The 18,255-nt window shown below is 34.9% G+C and overlaps 1 protein-coding gene across 2 annotated transcripts in view; it reads left to right on the forward strand.

Moving 5' to 3' along the window:
• Positions 1 to 18,255, forward strand: part of APLF (aprataxin and PNKP like factor) — a 243,091-nt gene that overhangs the window by 6,640 nt on the left and 218,196 nt on the right. For both annotated transcript variants that reach the window (XM_034659239.1, XM_034659238.1), the window contains exons 2-3: positions 6,989 to 7,060; positions 15,911 to 16,083. In XM_034659239.1, coding sequence (XP_034515130.1) covers positions 6,989 to 7,060; positions 15,911 to 16,083 — 245 coding nt within the window. The remainder of the gene's footprint in view (positions 1 to 6,988; positions 7,061 to 15,910; positions 16,084 to 18,255) is intronic.

Genomic DNA, 18,255 nt, shown 5'->3' on the forward strand with positions numbered 1-18,255 from the left:
AAATAGATGTTTATGAGGTAGCCTGATAACCTAACTAATATTATACCATTAGTCTTACGGGAAAGTATTTCACAAGTTTCAAAGACCGCTTACATCCAGTATATTAATAACCTTTTAAAGGGAGCTTACTGGAATCTGTCTAGAGAGCTTCTGTCGAAAATCCAGTATGTTTCCTCAAACTTGCCCTTTGTTAGTATCAGAAAATGAACTTTGGTACATTACAAGTGCAATAATATTAAACACTTTGTATCAACTAACTTTTGCCCTGTTTAGGTAATGATGTTATGACAGAGTCTCAGTGTTGATTCAGCTCTGGAGTGTGTCCTGAATCTGATAACTAGAAAGCACTCTGATAAGAAAATTTTATGGTTTGTCAACTGGTTTACATCCAGTCTCCCATCCAAGTATTAACCAGGCCCCACCCTGCTTGGCTTCTGAGATCAGATGCAATCGGGTGTGTTCAGGGTGGTGTGGCCACAGACTGCAGTAACTAGTCTCTACTTAATTCAAGTCTTAATTTTAGATTTTCTTTATTTGCCACACACAAGTTTGAGGAAAATATTTTATGCAAATTATGTCTGAAATAGATCCTGTGCTTCTTTAGGTTTATGCATTTTCTCATAATAGAGGCTCAAATCCCATACTAGAGGGTTTTTTATTTTTCTCTACCACAAAAGTTTGAATTTGTCACTTCTTTATTTGTCTGTTGTTGATTGAGCAAACCAGATAATCTTGTGTGACAGCACTGTTATAAAAGTATTATACACGAAAATTTTTATTATCTTAGTCTTTGGTGTGTTATGTAATTTTATTTGAAAAAAACTGATCTTGCCTCTTCTCTGTTCGTTTATTTTTATAGGAGCCAGGCCACATGGGGACGTTGTATTTAGGAGATATATTTACTCATCTGTGATATTCAGAAATTACTCTAGGGAAACATTTTATCTATACAAAAGTGATACAAAAACAGAGTCCTGTCCCCATTCGAGAAACAATATGAAGAATTCAAGTAAAAAGGGTTGATTTATTCTGTGTTATCTGGAGAAGAATTGCTATCATTTTATCTGTTCTTAACAAAGGATAGGCTTGGGTGCCTGGGTGGCTCAGTTGGTTAAGCGTCTGCCTTTAGCTCAGGTCAGGATCCCAGGGTACTGGGATCGAACCCCACATCGGGCTCCCTGCTCAGTGGAGAGTCTGCTTCTCCCTGTCCCTCTGCCTGCCGCTCCCCCTGCTTATGCTCTCTCTCTTTCTCCATCAAAGAAATAAATAAAATATTAGAAAAAAGCAAAGGATAGGGGTGATATCAGCATTACCTGTTAGCCTGTGTATTCTTCAGCTCCTACCATATGCTATGCAATTTTTTTAATATTAAAAAAAAATTCTTGGGCTTGAATGTTCAATTTGGTTAGCTTTTCTGTTTTCTAATATTCTTTCTCTGACTAGCTGAACATAAAGGAATTTATTATTAGATGTCCAGTATCAGTGTAACGGTTGTTGGAGTAAAGAATATTAATCATAATTGGTTTTGGCTATGGGTAACAGATATGTGACAAACAGCAGCTTAATCAAATTTTCTTTTGTAAGAGAATATTAATCATAATTGGTTTTGGCTACAGGTAACAGAAATGTGACAAACAGCAGCTTAATCAAATTTTCTTATGTAAGAGAATCTCAGGGGCAGTCAGTCCAGGGCCGGTGCAGATACTCAAGGAACGGGCTCTTCTGCTCTCCTCCTTTTTCGTCCTTTGTAGGTGGCTTTCATATCTGCAGTCATGAGATGGCTGCTGTACCTTGAAGTGTCCCATTTACACAGTAAGAAAAGAGAAAGGCGGAGGGCAAAAAAAGTCCATGCCAGTTGAGCCTGTTCCTGGTTATCACGAAGACAATAATCTTTCCAGAAGTTCCACTGTTTTAAAATGTAGATTTTGTTGTTTTATTCAGGAATGGTGAGGCCAACGGATCAGAAGATGATTGGCATTGGAAAGATAATTTATTACTCACAGTTACCAAGAGAAAGGAGGGCACACAGTGCCATGCGGGGCCGCATGAGATTGGTTGAAGGCAGAAGGCAGAGCTAGGGGAACTGCAGGAAAGCCTTTCCAGTGGTTTTCTCAGCAATGGATGGGCAAGGCAAAGTAAGCAGGTGTAGGATGGTCTAGTTTGAATAATTTTATGGGACTCTGAGCTGTAGGGGCTGCCTCTAGTTGTCTGATGCCTTGCCCTTGGGTGATTGGGGCAGCCTAAGAGCCACGTAAAGCCATCTTTGGGAGTACAGGCTTCGGATTGGTTAGTTTGCATATGAAAGGTGTACTTGCAGGTGAGTCATGTACTGTCTCTAAGAAGCCCAGAACCCTGGGAGAGGTAGTCTTTCCTTAGTCCAAGATGCCAAATATCAAAACATTAGATGTGGAAACTAGAAAATGTGGTTAATACACTCTCTTATATCCTTTGCTAGAACTTGTCATTTGGCCATCCATAGCTTCAGGGAATTCTGGGCATTTGGATATTTTTGAATGGGTACATTGTTACCCTAGATAAAACTGGAATAAATATTAGTATGGAAGAAGAAATGAATAGCTTTTGATTACGCAACTATTAGCATCTGGTGCACAATGTCACATGTGAAGAAATGGCATCTAAAAGTATAGGTGTAGTTTAAATCTGAAGTTGTAAATTCAAATGCCTGCAGAGGCCAGGTATGCAATAGTGATGTGTGCTCAGTGGAAGATTATAGGGAGTGCTGGGGGCTATGGTGAGATGGAAGGTACATATACTTTTCAAAGCAAACCAGTTTGTGGTGCCTAGTCTGAAACAAAGAGGTCAAAAAAAACAACAACAACTAAATAGAGGCTTATTAATTTACTGAAATGACTAAATAAAATTATACTTCATTTATGTTGTTTAACAATCATATACTACATTTTCTAGATTATTTATTTATTTTTAGAGAGAGAGCATACGTGTGTGTGCGAGCAGGGGTGAGGCATAGGGAGAGGGAGAGAGAGAATAATCTTAAGCAGGCTCCACACGCATCGAGGAGCCAGATAGTAAGCCCTGTGCGGGGCTCAGTCTCACAACTGAGCCGAAATCAAGAGTCTGAGGCCTAACCAGCCAAGCTGCAGGCGCCTCGAAATTTTGATGATGTTGTGTGGTCACTTTGGGAAGGTGGTGTCTGTCAGACTCCCTTTGTGAGTTATTTGTGCAATGATACTTTGAGACTTCAGGAATATTCTTTTTCCCAGCAAGCACTCACCTGAAAGTTAACATCCATCGATCCTTTACTGAGTCAATTATTATACTGGTAGTTACAAAATAGTGATTTTCTGGTTCGATTATTTCTTCTTCATTAGTTGGCATTCTTTTATGAATGAGAGCTCTTCCTCCCAGCCCTAGCCCCAGCCCCTTTCTTGAGTTCAGTATGAACTCATGGATTATTTCGTATTTAAAGTGTATTGTATTCCATTATTATCATTTTTCATATTGATGCCCAAATTGTTCCCAATTTTGCTGGGCCATTGAACTGTTGGATGTGTGATATAGTTTCGTTATTTCCCAATCAAGTGTGATTATTTTGAGGAGTGATATTATCTCTGCCTCACTACTCCTAGCTTCTCACTCCCTCTTTTTTCCCTCCCAGTTGTCACTTGACTTTCTGTTCCAGCATTTGGTTGCATTCAGTGTTTCTTTCCCCTCTTACATGTAGAGTTAAGTTTGTGGTCATCTCTGTCTCCTAGTTGTGCTTTAGATGTGAATATAGGTGGGTTTGTTTGTTCTATTTGTTGATCTCTGATTTTTTATATGGTGTGATTAGTGGTTAGGTGGCTACAGTTCTTTGATAGGAAATTGGAATTCCTCTATTTTAACTCTTTATGGCTTTCTAAGATGTGAGATGTCTCACTTTCAAATGAAGTTTTCATTTAAACAGGGTAATCAGTAAGTAAACTCGGGTAAGTATTTAGTACCTTTTGAAGTATGTTATGCCATTTGTCCCTAGTCTCAATAGCTTCTAGCCAGTGCAGTCTTTTTGAGCCTTTGGGTTTCTTTACTTTTCTATAGCTTTTGTCTTTCCACTTGCAGACCAACAGCAGTCGTTTCTCTCCCTTGTCAATGCACCACCTGCTAAGCACTATCCACTTTATTGTCTACTGTGAGTAGAGAATTGGGAATTCAGACAAGATTGGGTGCATTCAGGTATGGCCATAGACTCGGGAATTCAGATAGCACATCTTGTTAGACTTGGGTATGACATTAGAATAAATAGGACCAAATGAAAACCTGAAGACCTTCTGGGGCCCTAATTAGGGCTTGATTTTCTCAGAATGCCTGTTTGCTTATTAAATAATCATTCTGCCTTATTTCCAGTTCTTTAGTGTGTTCTAGTTTAGACAGTTAAGCTGATGGTAAATAATCTAAAAAATACTATTTTACGTAATGATACTAAGGGAGGCAATACAATGTTAAAAGGAAGATTGTCTCTAGAATCAGATTCCTTCTGTTCCAGTCCTGGTCCCACTGCTTATTGGCTATGTAACTTTAAGTAGTTTCTTAACCCCCCCGTACTTGTATTTCCCACTTATAAAATAAATATGATAGTGTCTTCTCCAGCTTTTGTGAAGGTTAAAAAAGATAATACATGATAAATAAGATAAATTTAGTAATTTAATAATAAAATAAATAGAATAGCTCCTTGGTCTTGATAAATAATTGCTATTACAGTTAATATAGTAGTAAGAATATGTGGATATTTACTCTGCACAAGGAACAGTTGTCTCTCTTTAATAAAGCAGGTCATCAGATCTTTAGGGTAATCTATTTATGACCTAGCCTCCACATACCCTCTACCTTCTACCCACCCCGCACCCATCCTGAAATTAAAATAAGCTCTAATGATAATTTGTTAAAACTTTAAGCTTCCTGCAGAGAGTACATGAATGATTATTTTGTAACTTACTCATTATTTGGCGATATAGTTTAAAAGGCACTATTATAGCTAAATGCCCAAATAATATTTATTTTAAAACTCTTTAAAAAACACCTTTTTTTTGGTATACTGTAGAAATGCACAGCTTGCCCTGAAATTACATTGTTGTGGAACAATATGTCCACTAGAGGTCATGTTATGCTTTCATATATTTTTTTCACGTCAGGAAAGCCTACTTCAAAGAAAGACTGAGATAAGAAAAGTCCATTATTGCTTCCTGCAAAAATATGGTTTGAAAAAGAAACAAACCCAAGCTGGACTGTTACAGGAACCATCATTGCATGCCATGGTTTTATATTTGACGGTCTTCCACTCAGTTGGTTAGAAAATCAATTTGTATTACGGAAGTAAGCAATGAGATCATACTACCTAAGTTAGAATTAGAAGCTTCTTACTCCCTGACACAGAGTAATTTTCTTTTCTTGAAACTGTTTCTGAATGATTATATGCAGGTAAAGAATCATATATGACAATTTCCCCCACATATTTATTTTTATTAATGAGTATGGATTTGGAGTGCTACCTGCTTGAGGAGTGGCCTGCACAAGTTACTTCAGTTCTTTAGACTTTCAGTTTCCAAATTTGTAAATTGTGAATAATAGCTATGGCAGTATTATGGTGAATCTCAACATTTAAGTGAAATTTCTATGCAAATGCTAAAATCTATGCACATGGTAAAGTGGGTTATCAGGTAATTGCTGTTTTTGGCCCACAAGGCACATGATAGGAACCTCCAAATTCCTTCTCTCCTTTCTGATAGAATAGATTATTAGTTTATATTTACTTTTCTGAACTAGCATTGTGGCCAACAGTGTATATATTTTAAATGGGCCACTTTTAAAATACTTTAGAGAATGTTCTAAAAATTAACCGTAGCTGTCGCAAGTACACACACGGCATTCATTCTGCTGTGAGACTTCAGGTGCCTGTTTTATATAGTCATAGTCTTACATGGGGAACTGCTCTCTGCTTAAAAAAAAATGAGCACTGATTCCTGGCACTTTCACATTTTTGCAAGTTTTTGCAGAATTAATGGGTTAATTGAATTAGGCATTGCTGTAGTCTGTTTTTACTAATAATTTTGGTCCTGAGGTGGTTAACATCAGAGTTGAAGTGATAGATACTAAGGTGATCAAGAGATGGGCCAAATAATTACTGTGTTAAGTAAAGTTTGTGCTTAAAATGTTTTCATTATGTATCTGCCACAAATAAGAAAGGCAGTCTTAACTGTTGTGTTTGTAGCCTTGAAGGGAAGGCTCATTTGAGAATTTCAGCATTTAAAGTGCAAATGATTTTTAAACTTTGGTATGCAGAAGTGCTTGTGAGCATAAGTAGAACATTGTTGGCTCAAAACAGGAAGCAAATATATTTGTTATATGTTATTATATGATATTAATATGTGCATATATTGTATTATACACACACACATGTATAAATTATAATCTCTTCTTCGCTGTAAATATTTGGTTTTCATCACTCCCCCTCCCACCTTTCTGTTCTTTTAACTACTGCTGATGGCCCTAGGGCTCCAGTTCAGGTCTGCCTGACCCTAAAACTTACAGTCACCCCTTTATGTTTACCAGACTGCTGCTCTTTAAATCCATTTGTCATCATCACATACTATGTATTTCTTGTATTTGAAAGGTTTCCCAATAAGTACATAATATATAGATTTTTTTCTCATTTTATGAATTTTATTGATAAGAATCCCCACAAAATGTCTATCTTAAATGGAAACTATCATGAAAGGTTTTGGGACGTGTTATTCCAAGTTTGGGTCTCTGCTCTGCCATTTATTCTTCTTATGGTCTTGGTCATGTCCCTTAATCTCTGAGTTGTTTCATTATCTGTTCAATGAGGACAATCATTTTAATACACAGTTGCTGAGTGACTGTTTCATATCTAACCTACTAATTTCAGAAACATTGCTATGGGTTTGTGTGGTTGTTACTATTGTTTTTTATGGAAGTAGCTGTGTTTGAAATGTTTATTTTTTCCCCCCTGTAGATAACAGACAAGAGAGTGTCCAGAAGACATGCAATTCTTGAGGTGGTCGGTGGTCAGCTTCGAATCAAACCGGTATATATGTTACTCGTGACTTGTTCTAACTTTTTGCCTCTTACCTTTTTCCAGCTCCTGATTAAAGTGGCTTATTTTCTAAGGTTATGGAAATAGAGAGTGCATGTCAGAATATATCCTTCTTATTTCCAGAGTATAATTGGGAGATACAGATCTAAACTATCCAAAGTATTTATTTTCCTGTAAGGCTGTGCTACATTTACCTAGTTAGAATTGTAGTGAAAGGGGACTGCCAATTCATGAATACATTATGACTGGGTATTACAAATAAGATTCTATAAGAAAACCTATAACTATATAATGGTTTGTTTTGAGGGGCTGAGGTAGTGACCGAAGTCTCTTAAATGTTACAGGGTTGTATTCTAATAGATTTCTATACCTCTGTGTGTGGAATTGAATATTTCTAAAATTTAGACCTTGTTCAACTTTAGGGTTGCATAAATAATTTTAATTTGAAAGTTCTTGTTGAGGGCTAAAATTTTACTTGCTTGCTTTATAGTTTAAGCACTGATGTATTGTAGGGATATCAGTTTCTGAGGATGTACTATATTATTATTCCTTTCCATTTGCACAACGTGTTGTATAGGAGAATAAAATACGTGTATGAGGGTCCATCTGTTTTGGACTAGATGCTGTGGCAGTAAAATTATTATGGAATGAAATTCATTAATTTGTAACATTTTAAAACCTATATGTATTTTCATCTTATACGTACAACTGCCTTTGGTATCATTCGTTCTTTTACACATAAAGTACTTTTATTATCCTATATTGAACTGTTTCCAAATTCGAGAAGCATCCTTTTAATTCTAGTATTGGAAAAGTTTTGAGTAAAGCTGAATTTACCCCATCTCAACATTGAATACTTTAAAAAAGGTTTGTGTATCATTCCGCATTGTCTTCGTGTCTTGAAAAGTGCTGATATCTATAGTCAGCTCTCCTGTGAGAGCCCCTTTATTTACCATCAGCTCTTCATCTCTGAATCCTTTCCAACTATCCTCCTCTTAGATGAGACTTACTAGATCATAAACTTGTTGAGTATAGGAACACTGACCCATCTTTGTATCTTTCATATCTGACATAATGCTGAGCACATAGTAGGTACTTAATTCATATTTATGAATGCATGAAGAAATGCTGCAGTGAGAACAATACATGACACTTCTAAAATGGAGATCATGAATTTTAAAAAAATTATGTTATTCCTAGAACCTAATTTCTTTTTTTTAAAGATTTTATTTATTTATTTATCTGACAGAGAAAGAAAGAGAGCGCAAGCAGGGGGAGTGGGAGAGGGAGAAGCAGGCTCCCCACTGAGCAAGGAGTCCAATGTGGGACTCGATCCCAGGACCCTGGGATCATGACCTGAACCGAAGGCAGATGCTTAAGCAAGCGAGCCACCCAGGCTCCCCCTCCAGCACCTAATTTCTAACACCATTTCAATGACCAACTATGGCCTAAAATAAACAAGTTTATTTTTGTTGTTACTGAAGCACATTAAGGAAGAGAATATAGGAATCTCTAACTTCCCATCCTGCCTTTTCTGATAGAGCATATCATTACTTTATATTTACTTTTTTTCAAAATAGTAATTATAGCAAATAATACATGTGTCTCCTGAAGTGGTACCTACAACTTAATACTTACTACAGTATTTAGATTTACTACTCTATCATTCATGTTAATGAAATGGAGAACTTCTAGTGAGTCCTTACTTTTTGGAAAAGTGTAACATCTAAATAGTCCTTGATGATTAGATTTCTAGTTATTTTTGATACCAAAGCTTTGAATATCAGCTCCTGCAAGTAGGTTTATAGACCTTCTAGATTTGCATTACTAGTATTCAAATCCTACTGTGTACATATATCACAGAAAATAAATCAATAAGCCAAGAGTATTGTTTATGGAACTTATAAAGACAGATCCTTGATTAATACTTGTAATTCCTGATTTTTTGAAGCTTTTTTTTTTTTTTTTAAAGATTTTTTACTCATTTATTTGACAGAGAGAGAGACAACCAGCAAGAGAGGGAACACAAGCAGGGGGAGTGGGAGAGGAAGAAGCAGGCTCCCTGCGGAGGAGCGTGATGTGGGGCTCGATCCCAGAACGCCAGGATCACGCCCTGAGCCGAAGGCAGACACTTAAGGACTGAGCCACCCAGGCGCCCCTGAAGCTTTACTTTTGTTTCAAATAACCTCTGAAAAATTTGTCATAGCAGAAGAGTTGTAGACAGTGACATGATCCATTTTGAGAACTCAGTACATTTATTTGTAAGCAAATCAGTCAACTGAATTGTGAACAATTGAATAACTATTAGATTTTCTTTTTACATTCTTATTTACTCAGTGCTAAGAAGAAAGCCTCTTAAAACAAAAGTTACATGGCATTAAATTTTTTATGTATCAAAAGTAGGCCATTTGGGAAACCATCATTTTTACTAATGTATAAATTTTGAAAAACTTACTTATATTTTTTCTCAGTGTTAATCAAGGACATTTATATTTTAAAAACTAGAATGTTTTCCAAATTGGCTTAATAAAGATGCTTAACTTTTCATCCAAGTATAGACACAACCCCAATTAAGCATCTGCTTTCGGCTCAGGTCATGATCTTCTGCGGGCCACTCCGCCTGCTTGAGCTCTGTCTGTCAAACAAATAAATAAAATCTTAAAAAAAAACCCCAATTAAATTAAAATTAAGAACCTTTGCTTATCAAAAATTATANCTCTGTCTGTCAAACAAATAAATAAAATCTTTTTTTGTTTTTTGTTTTTTTTAAAGATTTTATTTATTTATTCGACAGAGATAGAGACAGCCAGCGAGAGAGGGAACACAAGCAGGGGGAGTGGGAGAGGAAGAAGCAGGCTCCCTGCGGAGGAGCGTGATGTGGGGCTCGATCCCAGAACGCCAGGATCACGCCCTGAGCCGAAGGCAGACACTTAAGGACTGAGCCACCCAGGCGCCCCTGAAGCTTTACTTTTGTTTCAAATAACCTCTGAAAAATTTGTCATAGCAGAAGAGTTGTAGACAGTGACATGATCCATTTTGAGAACTCAGTACATTTATTTGTAAGCAAATCAGTCAACTGAATTGTGAACAATTGAATAACTATTAGATTTTCTTTTTACATTCTTATTTACTCAGTGCTAAGAAGAAAGCCTCTTAAAACAAAAGTTACATGGCATTAAATTTTTTATGTATCAAAAGTAGGCCATTTGGGAAACCATCATTTTTACTAATGCATAAATTTTGAAAAACTTACTTATATTTTTTCTCAGTGTTAATCAAGGACATTTATATTTTAAAAACTAGAATGTTTTCCAAATTGGCTTAATAAAGATGCTTAACTTTTCATCCAAGTATAGACACAACCCCAATTAAGCATCTGCTTTCGGCTCAGGTCATGATCTTCTGCGGGCCACTCCGCCTGCTTGAGCTCTGTCTGTCAAACAAATAAATAAAATCTTAAAAAAAAACCCCAATTAAATTAAAATTAAGAACCTTTGCTTATCAAAAATTATAATGAAAATGAAAAATATAACAGGAAGAAGTTATTTAAAATACATATAATTGACAAAGGAATGATATCTAGAATATATAGCAAATGCCTTCAATCAGTGTGAAAAAGATAAACAGTCCAATAGAAAGATGGGCTGAAGACTTGAGTGGCATGTTCTGAAATTGGAAATCTGACTGTTTAGTAAACATGAAAAAGGTGCTCAGCCCTCTTATTAAGTAGAGAAATGTAAGTGGGGGCGCCTGGGTGGCTCAGTGGTTAAGCATCTGCCTTTGGCTCAGGGCGTGATCCCAGAGTCCTGGGATCGAGCCCCACATCAGTCTCCTCTGCTGGGAGCCCGCTTCTTTCCTCTCCCACTCCCCCTGCTTGTGTTCCCTCTCTTGCTGGCTGTCTCTCTGTCAAATAAATAAATAAAAAATCTTAAAAAATAAAAAAAGAACTGTAAGTGAAACTGCAATGAGGTACTGATGCCCAACAGATTGCAAAAGTGAAAAGTCTAACAATTTCAGGTGTCAATGAGGATGTAGAACAAGAAGAATAGTATAAAGTTTGGGTGGGAGCTTAAATGTTGCAGCCACTTTGGAGAATAGCTTGACATTATTTCCTAAAGATTAAGGCATGCATCCCCTACAAGCCAGATCTCACACACATATATGTACCAATAGATGTGAACAAGAACCTGAAGAGCAAAATTGCTTGTATCATAGCAAAAAACTAGACACAACATAAATTTCCATCAACAATGGAATTGATAAATATATTGTGATATATTCATTTAATGAAATATCCTACAACAGTGAAGACAAATTACAGTGAAAGCATGAAAAATATGGATTGGAGTCAGGAACATGATAATGATAAAAGCAAACTTGGAAGAATATATACAGTATAAAATTAATTAAAATTAATAAAGTTAATTAAAATTAATTAAGTTAATTAAAATTAATATTAAAAATTCTACAAAATAAACATTGTATTCATTGTCATAAGCTTAGGTGATAAAACCATAAAGAAAATTTCCTATGGAAGTGATAAACACAACAATTGGTATAATAATTAACTCCGAGGGAACTGAGAAGAGACTAGGATAGGGAAAGGCTCAAAAGGGACATCAAAAGTTAATATACCTTTTCTGAAACTACTGTGTGTTGGGTCCACACATAATGTCTAACATGTATTATGTTTTCAAAAAATTATAATGGAATCCTTATGACATGAAAAATGTGTAGAGAATAGTACGGTGTGATGCAGCTCTTTCTGTAATGCCAAACTACCAAACATTGGAAGACATGAAAAAGTATATTTATATTTAAGGAAATGTACAACTCTAGTACTAGAATTTGATGGTTCTTGTAGAACAATATTTAATTGGGTTTTGAATTTTATTCCATGAATTATTTACACCATACCAGTTGAAGGAAAACTGCTTCTTGGACTTGGTGATGTATGTATAGGTCCTTTGCTTTATGTAATGCTTGATTTCTTGTTTATGTTAATGTAGTTTCAACAAAAAGGCCTATCTCCTTGAAATAGATATATTTATTTACTCAGCTGCTTACTTAGTTGTACCTTCCAGATGTGATTTAGAGAAATTTAGAAAAATTCTAAACAGACTTTAATTGTGAATAGAAATGTTAAGGTCTTGAAAATAATGACATAGATGAGTGACTTCTAATTCATTTTACTTTCATGTGTGCTAAATATCATTTACTCTCTGTTCTCTAATCAGTCACAAATAAATTGATCTGCTAAAGCAGCTTATATATATACAACTGTGATAAAATTTTGAGAGAAGTTTTATTTTAAAAAGTTTTTGTAAAATTATTTAAATGAATTAGAGCAAATGTTTTGTTACAATCCCTTCTGTAGGCTGTGTCCTCCAAATTATGTTTAAATGATTAAATATTTTTCTGCTTTCCTTCAAATTAGAAATCCAATCAAATAGAAATGTAGCTTTGACAATGATAGATGAATGCGATTAGGGCATTTACTAATTTGTACTTTTAAATTGGATGAATTTGTCTTTTTTTCCTCTAATATTTCCTTTTAAAAAAGGCTCTAACTCTCAGCAGTTCTTGGAAATAGTGCATGAGGAGATGATGTTAGCTTTTTTGTGTGTCATTTAAATTTAATCTACTGTCTGGTATCAGCAGGGAGAAAATGTTTTATAAAGGCAAAGCGACAGTGTTGTCTGTAAATGACTGCATCACCAATGGTTAGTTATGTCCTCTGGGTAAATTCGTAGCTGTCAATGCTTTTATTTCATTTTAAGAAAATCTTACTCTTTTTGGGTTTTGGATGATTGAGGGAGTAGTTTTATAACCACATATAAATTGTAAAAGATTAGATATGTTTTTTGCCACTTGTTGTTAATCCTCAAAATATGCATCTTTGGGTGACTGTGTTTTTTCTTTGGCACAATAAAATTTCCGGGTTATGATTGTTTTTCTTCCTATGAAATTATGATTGTACTTGGAAAATAGCTATAAAATACTACAGTAGCTCTTCCACAGCTTATTCTTTAAAAAAAAGGAAGAATAACAAGAAGAAGAAGAACAAGAAAGAAAGAAAAAAGAATGCTTTCCAAATTGAAAAAAGAAAACATTGAAAATAAGTGGAACTTTTTGAGGTGTTACACATCAATCTTTTAATGTTTATGATAATTATAAGAGAAAGCTATGGAAAACTGATTTGTATTTTCTCCATTTCTTCAGGGATAATACATCCTTTGCACCACTTCTAAAATCATAGCATAATGTATTTAAGTTTGCACTTATAATCCAATGGATATGTTAAAAGGCACTTACCAAAACTATGTTTCTCATATCGGTGGCTCATATGTTTTATTCACTGTGAGTTTGGGTTTGCCAGTATTTTGCTGGTCCTTATCTGCTTTTAAAATCAAAGTTAACTTAGCCTTATTGAAGGAACTGGAGAACTTTCCATCTTTTTCTGGTCTCAGGAAGACTTTGAATATTCAGAAATGTTTTAAATCCATTTAGGTCTTGTTTGGAGAGAGATTAGAAATATTTTTAATTACTGATTGGATTTTTAAAATATAGGTCTAATTCAAAAAGACACACACACTCTTTTTTTTTGTCAAGTCAGTTTGGTGTATGTTCTTTAAGATCATTGTCAATTTTGGCCATATTTACAAATCCATTGCCATGAAGTATTTGTAGTATTCTACCAAGCTTTATGTGTTCTTATGTCATTGTTTTCATTCCAAAATTTGTGTATGGATCTTCTCCCTTTTTGTTTATTAATATTACTAGATTTTTGTCTACTTTATAACTTTTAAAAAAACTACCCTTTGTTTTGAACTTCATGTCTGTGTGGCTTTTTAGTTGAAGTGTATATAGTTGCTTTTGTTTTTGTTACTTTATAGAGGAAGAAGGGGCAGGGGGGCAAAGAAAGAAGGAGAGAGAGAATCTGAAGTAGGCTCCAGGCCCAGCTGGAGCCCAGCACAGGGCTTAATCTCATGACTCTGAGATCATGACCCAAGCCAAAATCAAGAGTCAGGTGTTTAACCGACTGAGCCATCCAGGCATCCTGAATTAAAAATAGTTTGACATAGCTTTTAAAAACTTAACTCGATGAGTAATATTTCTTTAGGTTTAAGTTATAGGATCAAATATTAGGTTAGTTATAGGAATGTCATTTTTGCTCTTGGTTCTGGAATCCCTTGTATGAACAATTTTAGGAAAAAGATGATTGTGTACCACATACATTGATTTACTTTCTCTTTGGATTTGCTAAATACCTAATATTTCACCACTTAAAATTTAAATGTTAAGTACATTTAACTGAGTAAAAAGTACTGAAAATGAATGTTTCTTTGACTTTGGGTTTGTGATGCCTTATTAAAGGAATGTATTTAGTTTCCTTTTTTAAAAAGTATTTTACCTTTTCTACTTTTAGAATATTATGCCTTTGTATTTAACATCTTGGCCTTCGAAGATTTAGGACTATTGTTATTTAATGTAGTTTAGAGATTTGTCTGATTCTTTAAAATACTTACGAATAAGAGCATAGACTTATCTTAGTCTATTAGAAGCAAACCTCATTTATAGAATATTCAAGGTTCAGGCAGAAGCTCTGGATATTTCTGCCCCACTCTTGTCCCTCCTGCTACTCAGCATTCCTGACTTTGATGGTTGTGGTATACTCAGGGAAGGGGAGGCTTCACTTAAAAGTCCGAGGAATAACAGGGAACAGTTTCCAAGCCCAGTCGTGTGCACAAGCTCAGAACCTGGTGGTTTATCATGGCTCGAACACTCTAACCATGAGCCAGAGCTACTCTGAGAGAGAAATTAGGGATGGTTGATAGCATGAGGAAAGGTTTCTAAACATTAAGTTTAAATTATAGCTTGATTTTAAAAAATCAAACATTCACAGTTCTTTTCAGCAATATGATATTACATAATAAATATGGTATTCCATTGCATGTCCATTCTTATGAAGTCTTGTGTGTAGTTTGTAAAATAAGTCTGACCTATAAAATAATTGCCTACCAAATTTGTATAGTCTCTGTTTTTAATTTGTTTCTACTCTTTATCTCCAATTTTATTCACTCCTTTCTTTTAACAGATTTAAAGGAAATAGAAATGTTTTCAATTGCAGATACACACAGGAAGGATTTATGGCCAGATCCTCATGAAATTAAGTTGCCAGAACTGGATAGATTATATTCATTATAGCTTTCAACATTGTCTTTTTTTTTTTTTAATTTGGGCATGTAGGCAACAATGCTTATTTTTTATTGGCAGTTTTTGTTTTAATGCTCCCTTTTCTATATTAGTCTATGTTAGAAAACTCCTAGGTGGAGGAAGAACAATCGAAACAAGTTATATTGTTTGCTTGAGAGATTTGATCAAAGTCTCTCTTCCTATAATATCTCATTTTTTAATCATAGTGAGAATTTATTAGAGGAAAATAAGTATAAAAGAAGCTAGCCATTTCCAAGGGATTAGTGAAGTATGGATATGAAAGTTGGGTGACTCAGTTTCCATACTGAGAATTATTTTTCATGTTTCTCTTTCCAATGTTTGATTGTCCCTCTTAAGCAAAGCAGAAATATCTTTTAGCCAGTTAATTGATAACTTTGCTTTTTCTTTTGATTCCTACAGGAGTAGGAGGTATATTTTAGCTCTTTTTCCTTTTTTATGTATAGATAATAATTATTGTACTTATAAATGCCAGATTTATTAGACTTTTAAGTCTGAGTTTGTAATGAAATTGTTTTGATACTCAAATTTTGAATCAGTTCGTGTTTAGTGGTATTTTTCTCATAATTTAGAATTACATCACTGTATTTTTTTTTTATTTGTTAGATACACACAAATCCATGTTTTTATCAGTCTTCCAAGAAGAGCCAGCTCCTACCATTGAAGAGAAATCTATGGCGCTGGTTGAATCCTGGAGACAGTTTTTCTTTGCTAGTCGACAAATACATTTTCTGTGTTTTCTCTACACACTCTGAAACAGAAATGGAATGTACTTTAAGGTAAGATTGCTTGATGAAATGAGATTAAGTAATGGCAATTGTAACCTAGGGGCACCTGGGTGGCTCAGTCAGTTAAGCACCTGTTTTCTGCTAAGGTCATGATCCCAGGGTCCTGGGATCAAGCCCCATGTCGAGCTCCCTGTTCAGTGGGACGTCTGCTTCTCCCTCTCCCTCAGCCATTTCCCCTGCTTATGCTCTCTCTCTGTCAAGTAAATAAAATAATCTTAAAAAAATTTTTTTAAATAAAAAAATTTTTAAAAATGGTAATTGTAACCTAATCCCTCAGCCATCCACAAATGCTTCAGTAAAAACCATTCTAGGATCAAACTATGTTGGCAGTAAAGGAATTGCATGGGGTGTGGGTGGTGTATGTGTTTGTGTGTGTTTCTCTAGAAAACATTTGACATTGGAAACCTACACCTCAATAGCGATTGCTCGCATATGTGGTGTCTTTTACCATTGTGTTCAGAATGTATTTTCCATTTAATAGTAACCAGGAGAGGTAATTTGAAACCAACTACATTTTCTTAATATTTTCTTTTAGCTTTTTAAATTTTATTAAGGTATTAATCCTTCGGGCTTAGACTACACTCACATAACTCCTCTTTCTTATAAAAATGACAGAAAATACAGAATTGGGAAACTGAGATGTTTACAATAAACATCTAGTGTAAAGTTAATATTAGAACACTAGTTTTATTGAGGCAGTCCTTAGCAGATTATTTGCCACTGTTTCAACTTTTAAATTATAGTCTACATGAACTGGACTTATAGGAGTAGATGGAAAAATGTATACAGAATGTGTTCTGTGATTACAGTAGTATTAAATTAATAAAGAGGGACAATAGGGGTGCCTGGCTGGCTCAATTGGTAGAGCATGTGACTCTTGATCTTGGGGTTGTGAGTTCGAGCCCCATGTTGGGCATAGAGGTTACTTAAAAAAAATCTATAATGATAAAATAGAAAAATCTCCAAAAATTTGAAATTAAACAGCACACTTCTAAATAACTCTTAGGTTGAAGAGAGTCACAAGGGAAATTAGAAAACATTTTGAACAAAATAATACTGAAAACAACATAAAAATTTGTGAGATGAAGCTAAAATATTCTTAGAGGGAAATTTATATTAAATGTCTGTATTAGAAGAGAAGAAAGCTATAAAACCAATGATTTATGTTTCTACTTTAAGAAGATAGGCAGAAGGGGCAAATTAATCCCAAAGCAGATAGGAAAAAAAATAAGACTGGAAATCAGTGACATAGAAAACGGACAAATAACAAAGAAAATGAACAAAGCCAAAAGTTGGTTCTTTGAAAAGATTAATTAAATTGGTAAACTTAATAAGGTTTACCAAGAAGTTGTGGTCCATATATACAATGGAATATTACTCCTATCAGAAAGAACGAATTCTCAACATTTGCTGCAACATGGACGGCACTGGAGGAGATAATGCTAAGTGAAATAAGTCAAGCAGAGAAAGACAATTATCATATGATTTCTCTCATCTATGGAACATAAGAACTAGGAGGATCGGTAGGGGAAGAAAGGGATAAAGAAAAGGGGGGTAATCAGAAGGGGGAATGAAACATGAGAGACTATGGACTATGAGAAACAAACTGGGGGCCTCAGGGGAGGGGGGTGGGGGAATGGGATAGACTGGTGATGGGTAGTAAGGAGGGCATGTATTGCATGGTGCACTGGGTGTTATACACAACTAATGAAGCATCTAACTTTACATCGGAAGCCGGGGATGTACTGTATGGTGACTAACATAATATAATAAAAAATCATAAAAAAAAATAAGGTTTACCAAGAAAAAAACAAACAAAAAAGCACAAATTATCAATATCAGGAATGGAGGAGAGTATATCAGTAGTGATTTTACAGACCTTAAAAGAATAATGAAGAAATATTATTTAAATCTTTATGCCAGCAAACTTGATAGCCTAAATGAATGGATACATTCTTGGGAAACCATAATTTACCAAAACTAATATGGGAAGAAATAGAAAATTAGGTGAATTTTATATTAAAGAAATTGAGGTCACAATTTAAGAATTTTCCATAAGGAACTTCACTAGTGAATTCTATTAACTTTCAAGAAAAAAATAATACCAACATTGTGTCTTTTTTCCCCAAATAGAAGAAGAAACTTTCATAATCCTCATACAAT

Source organism: Ailuropoda melanoleuca, chromosome 4 (genome assembly GCF_002007445.2).
Source record: "Ailuropoda melanoleuca isolate Jingjing chromosome 4, ASM200744v2, whole genome shotgun sequence".
Classification (NCBI taxonomy): domain Eukaryota; kingdom Metazoa; phylum Chordata; class Mammalia; order Carnivora; family Ursidae; genus Ailuropoda; species Ailuropoda melanoleuca.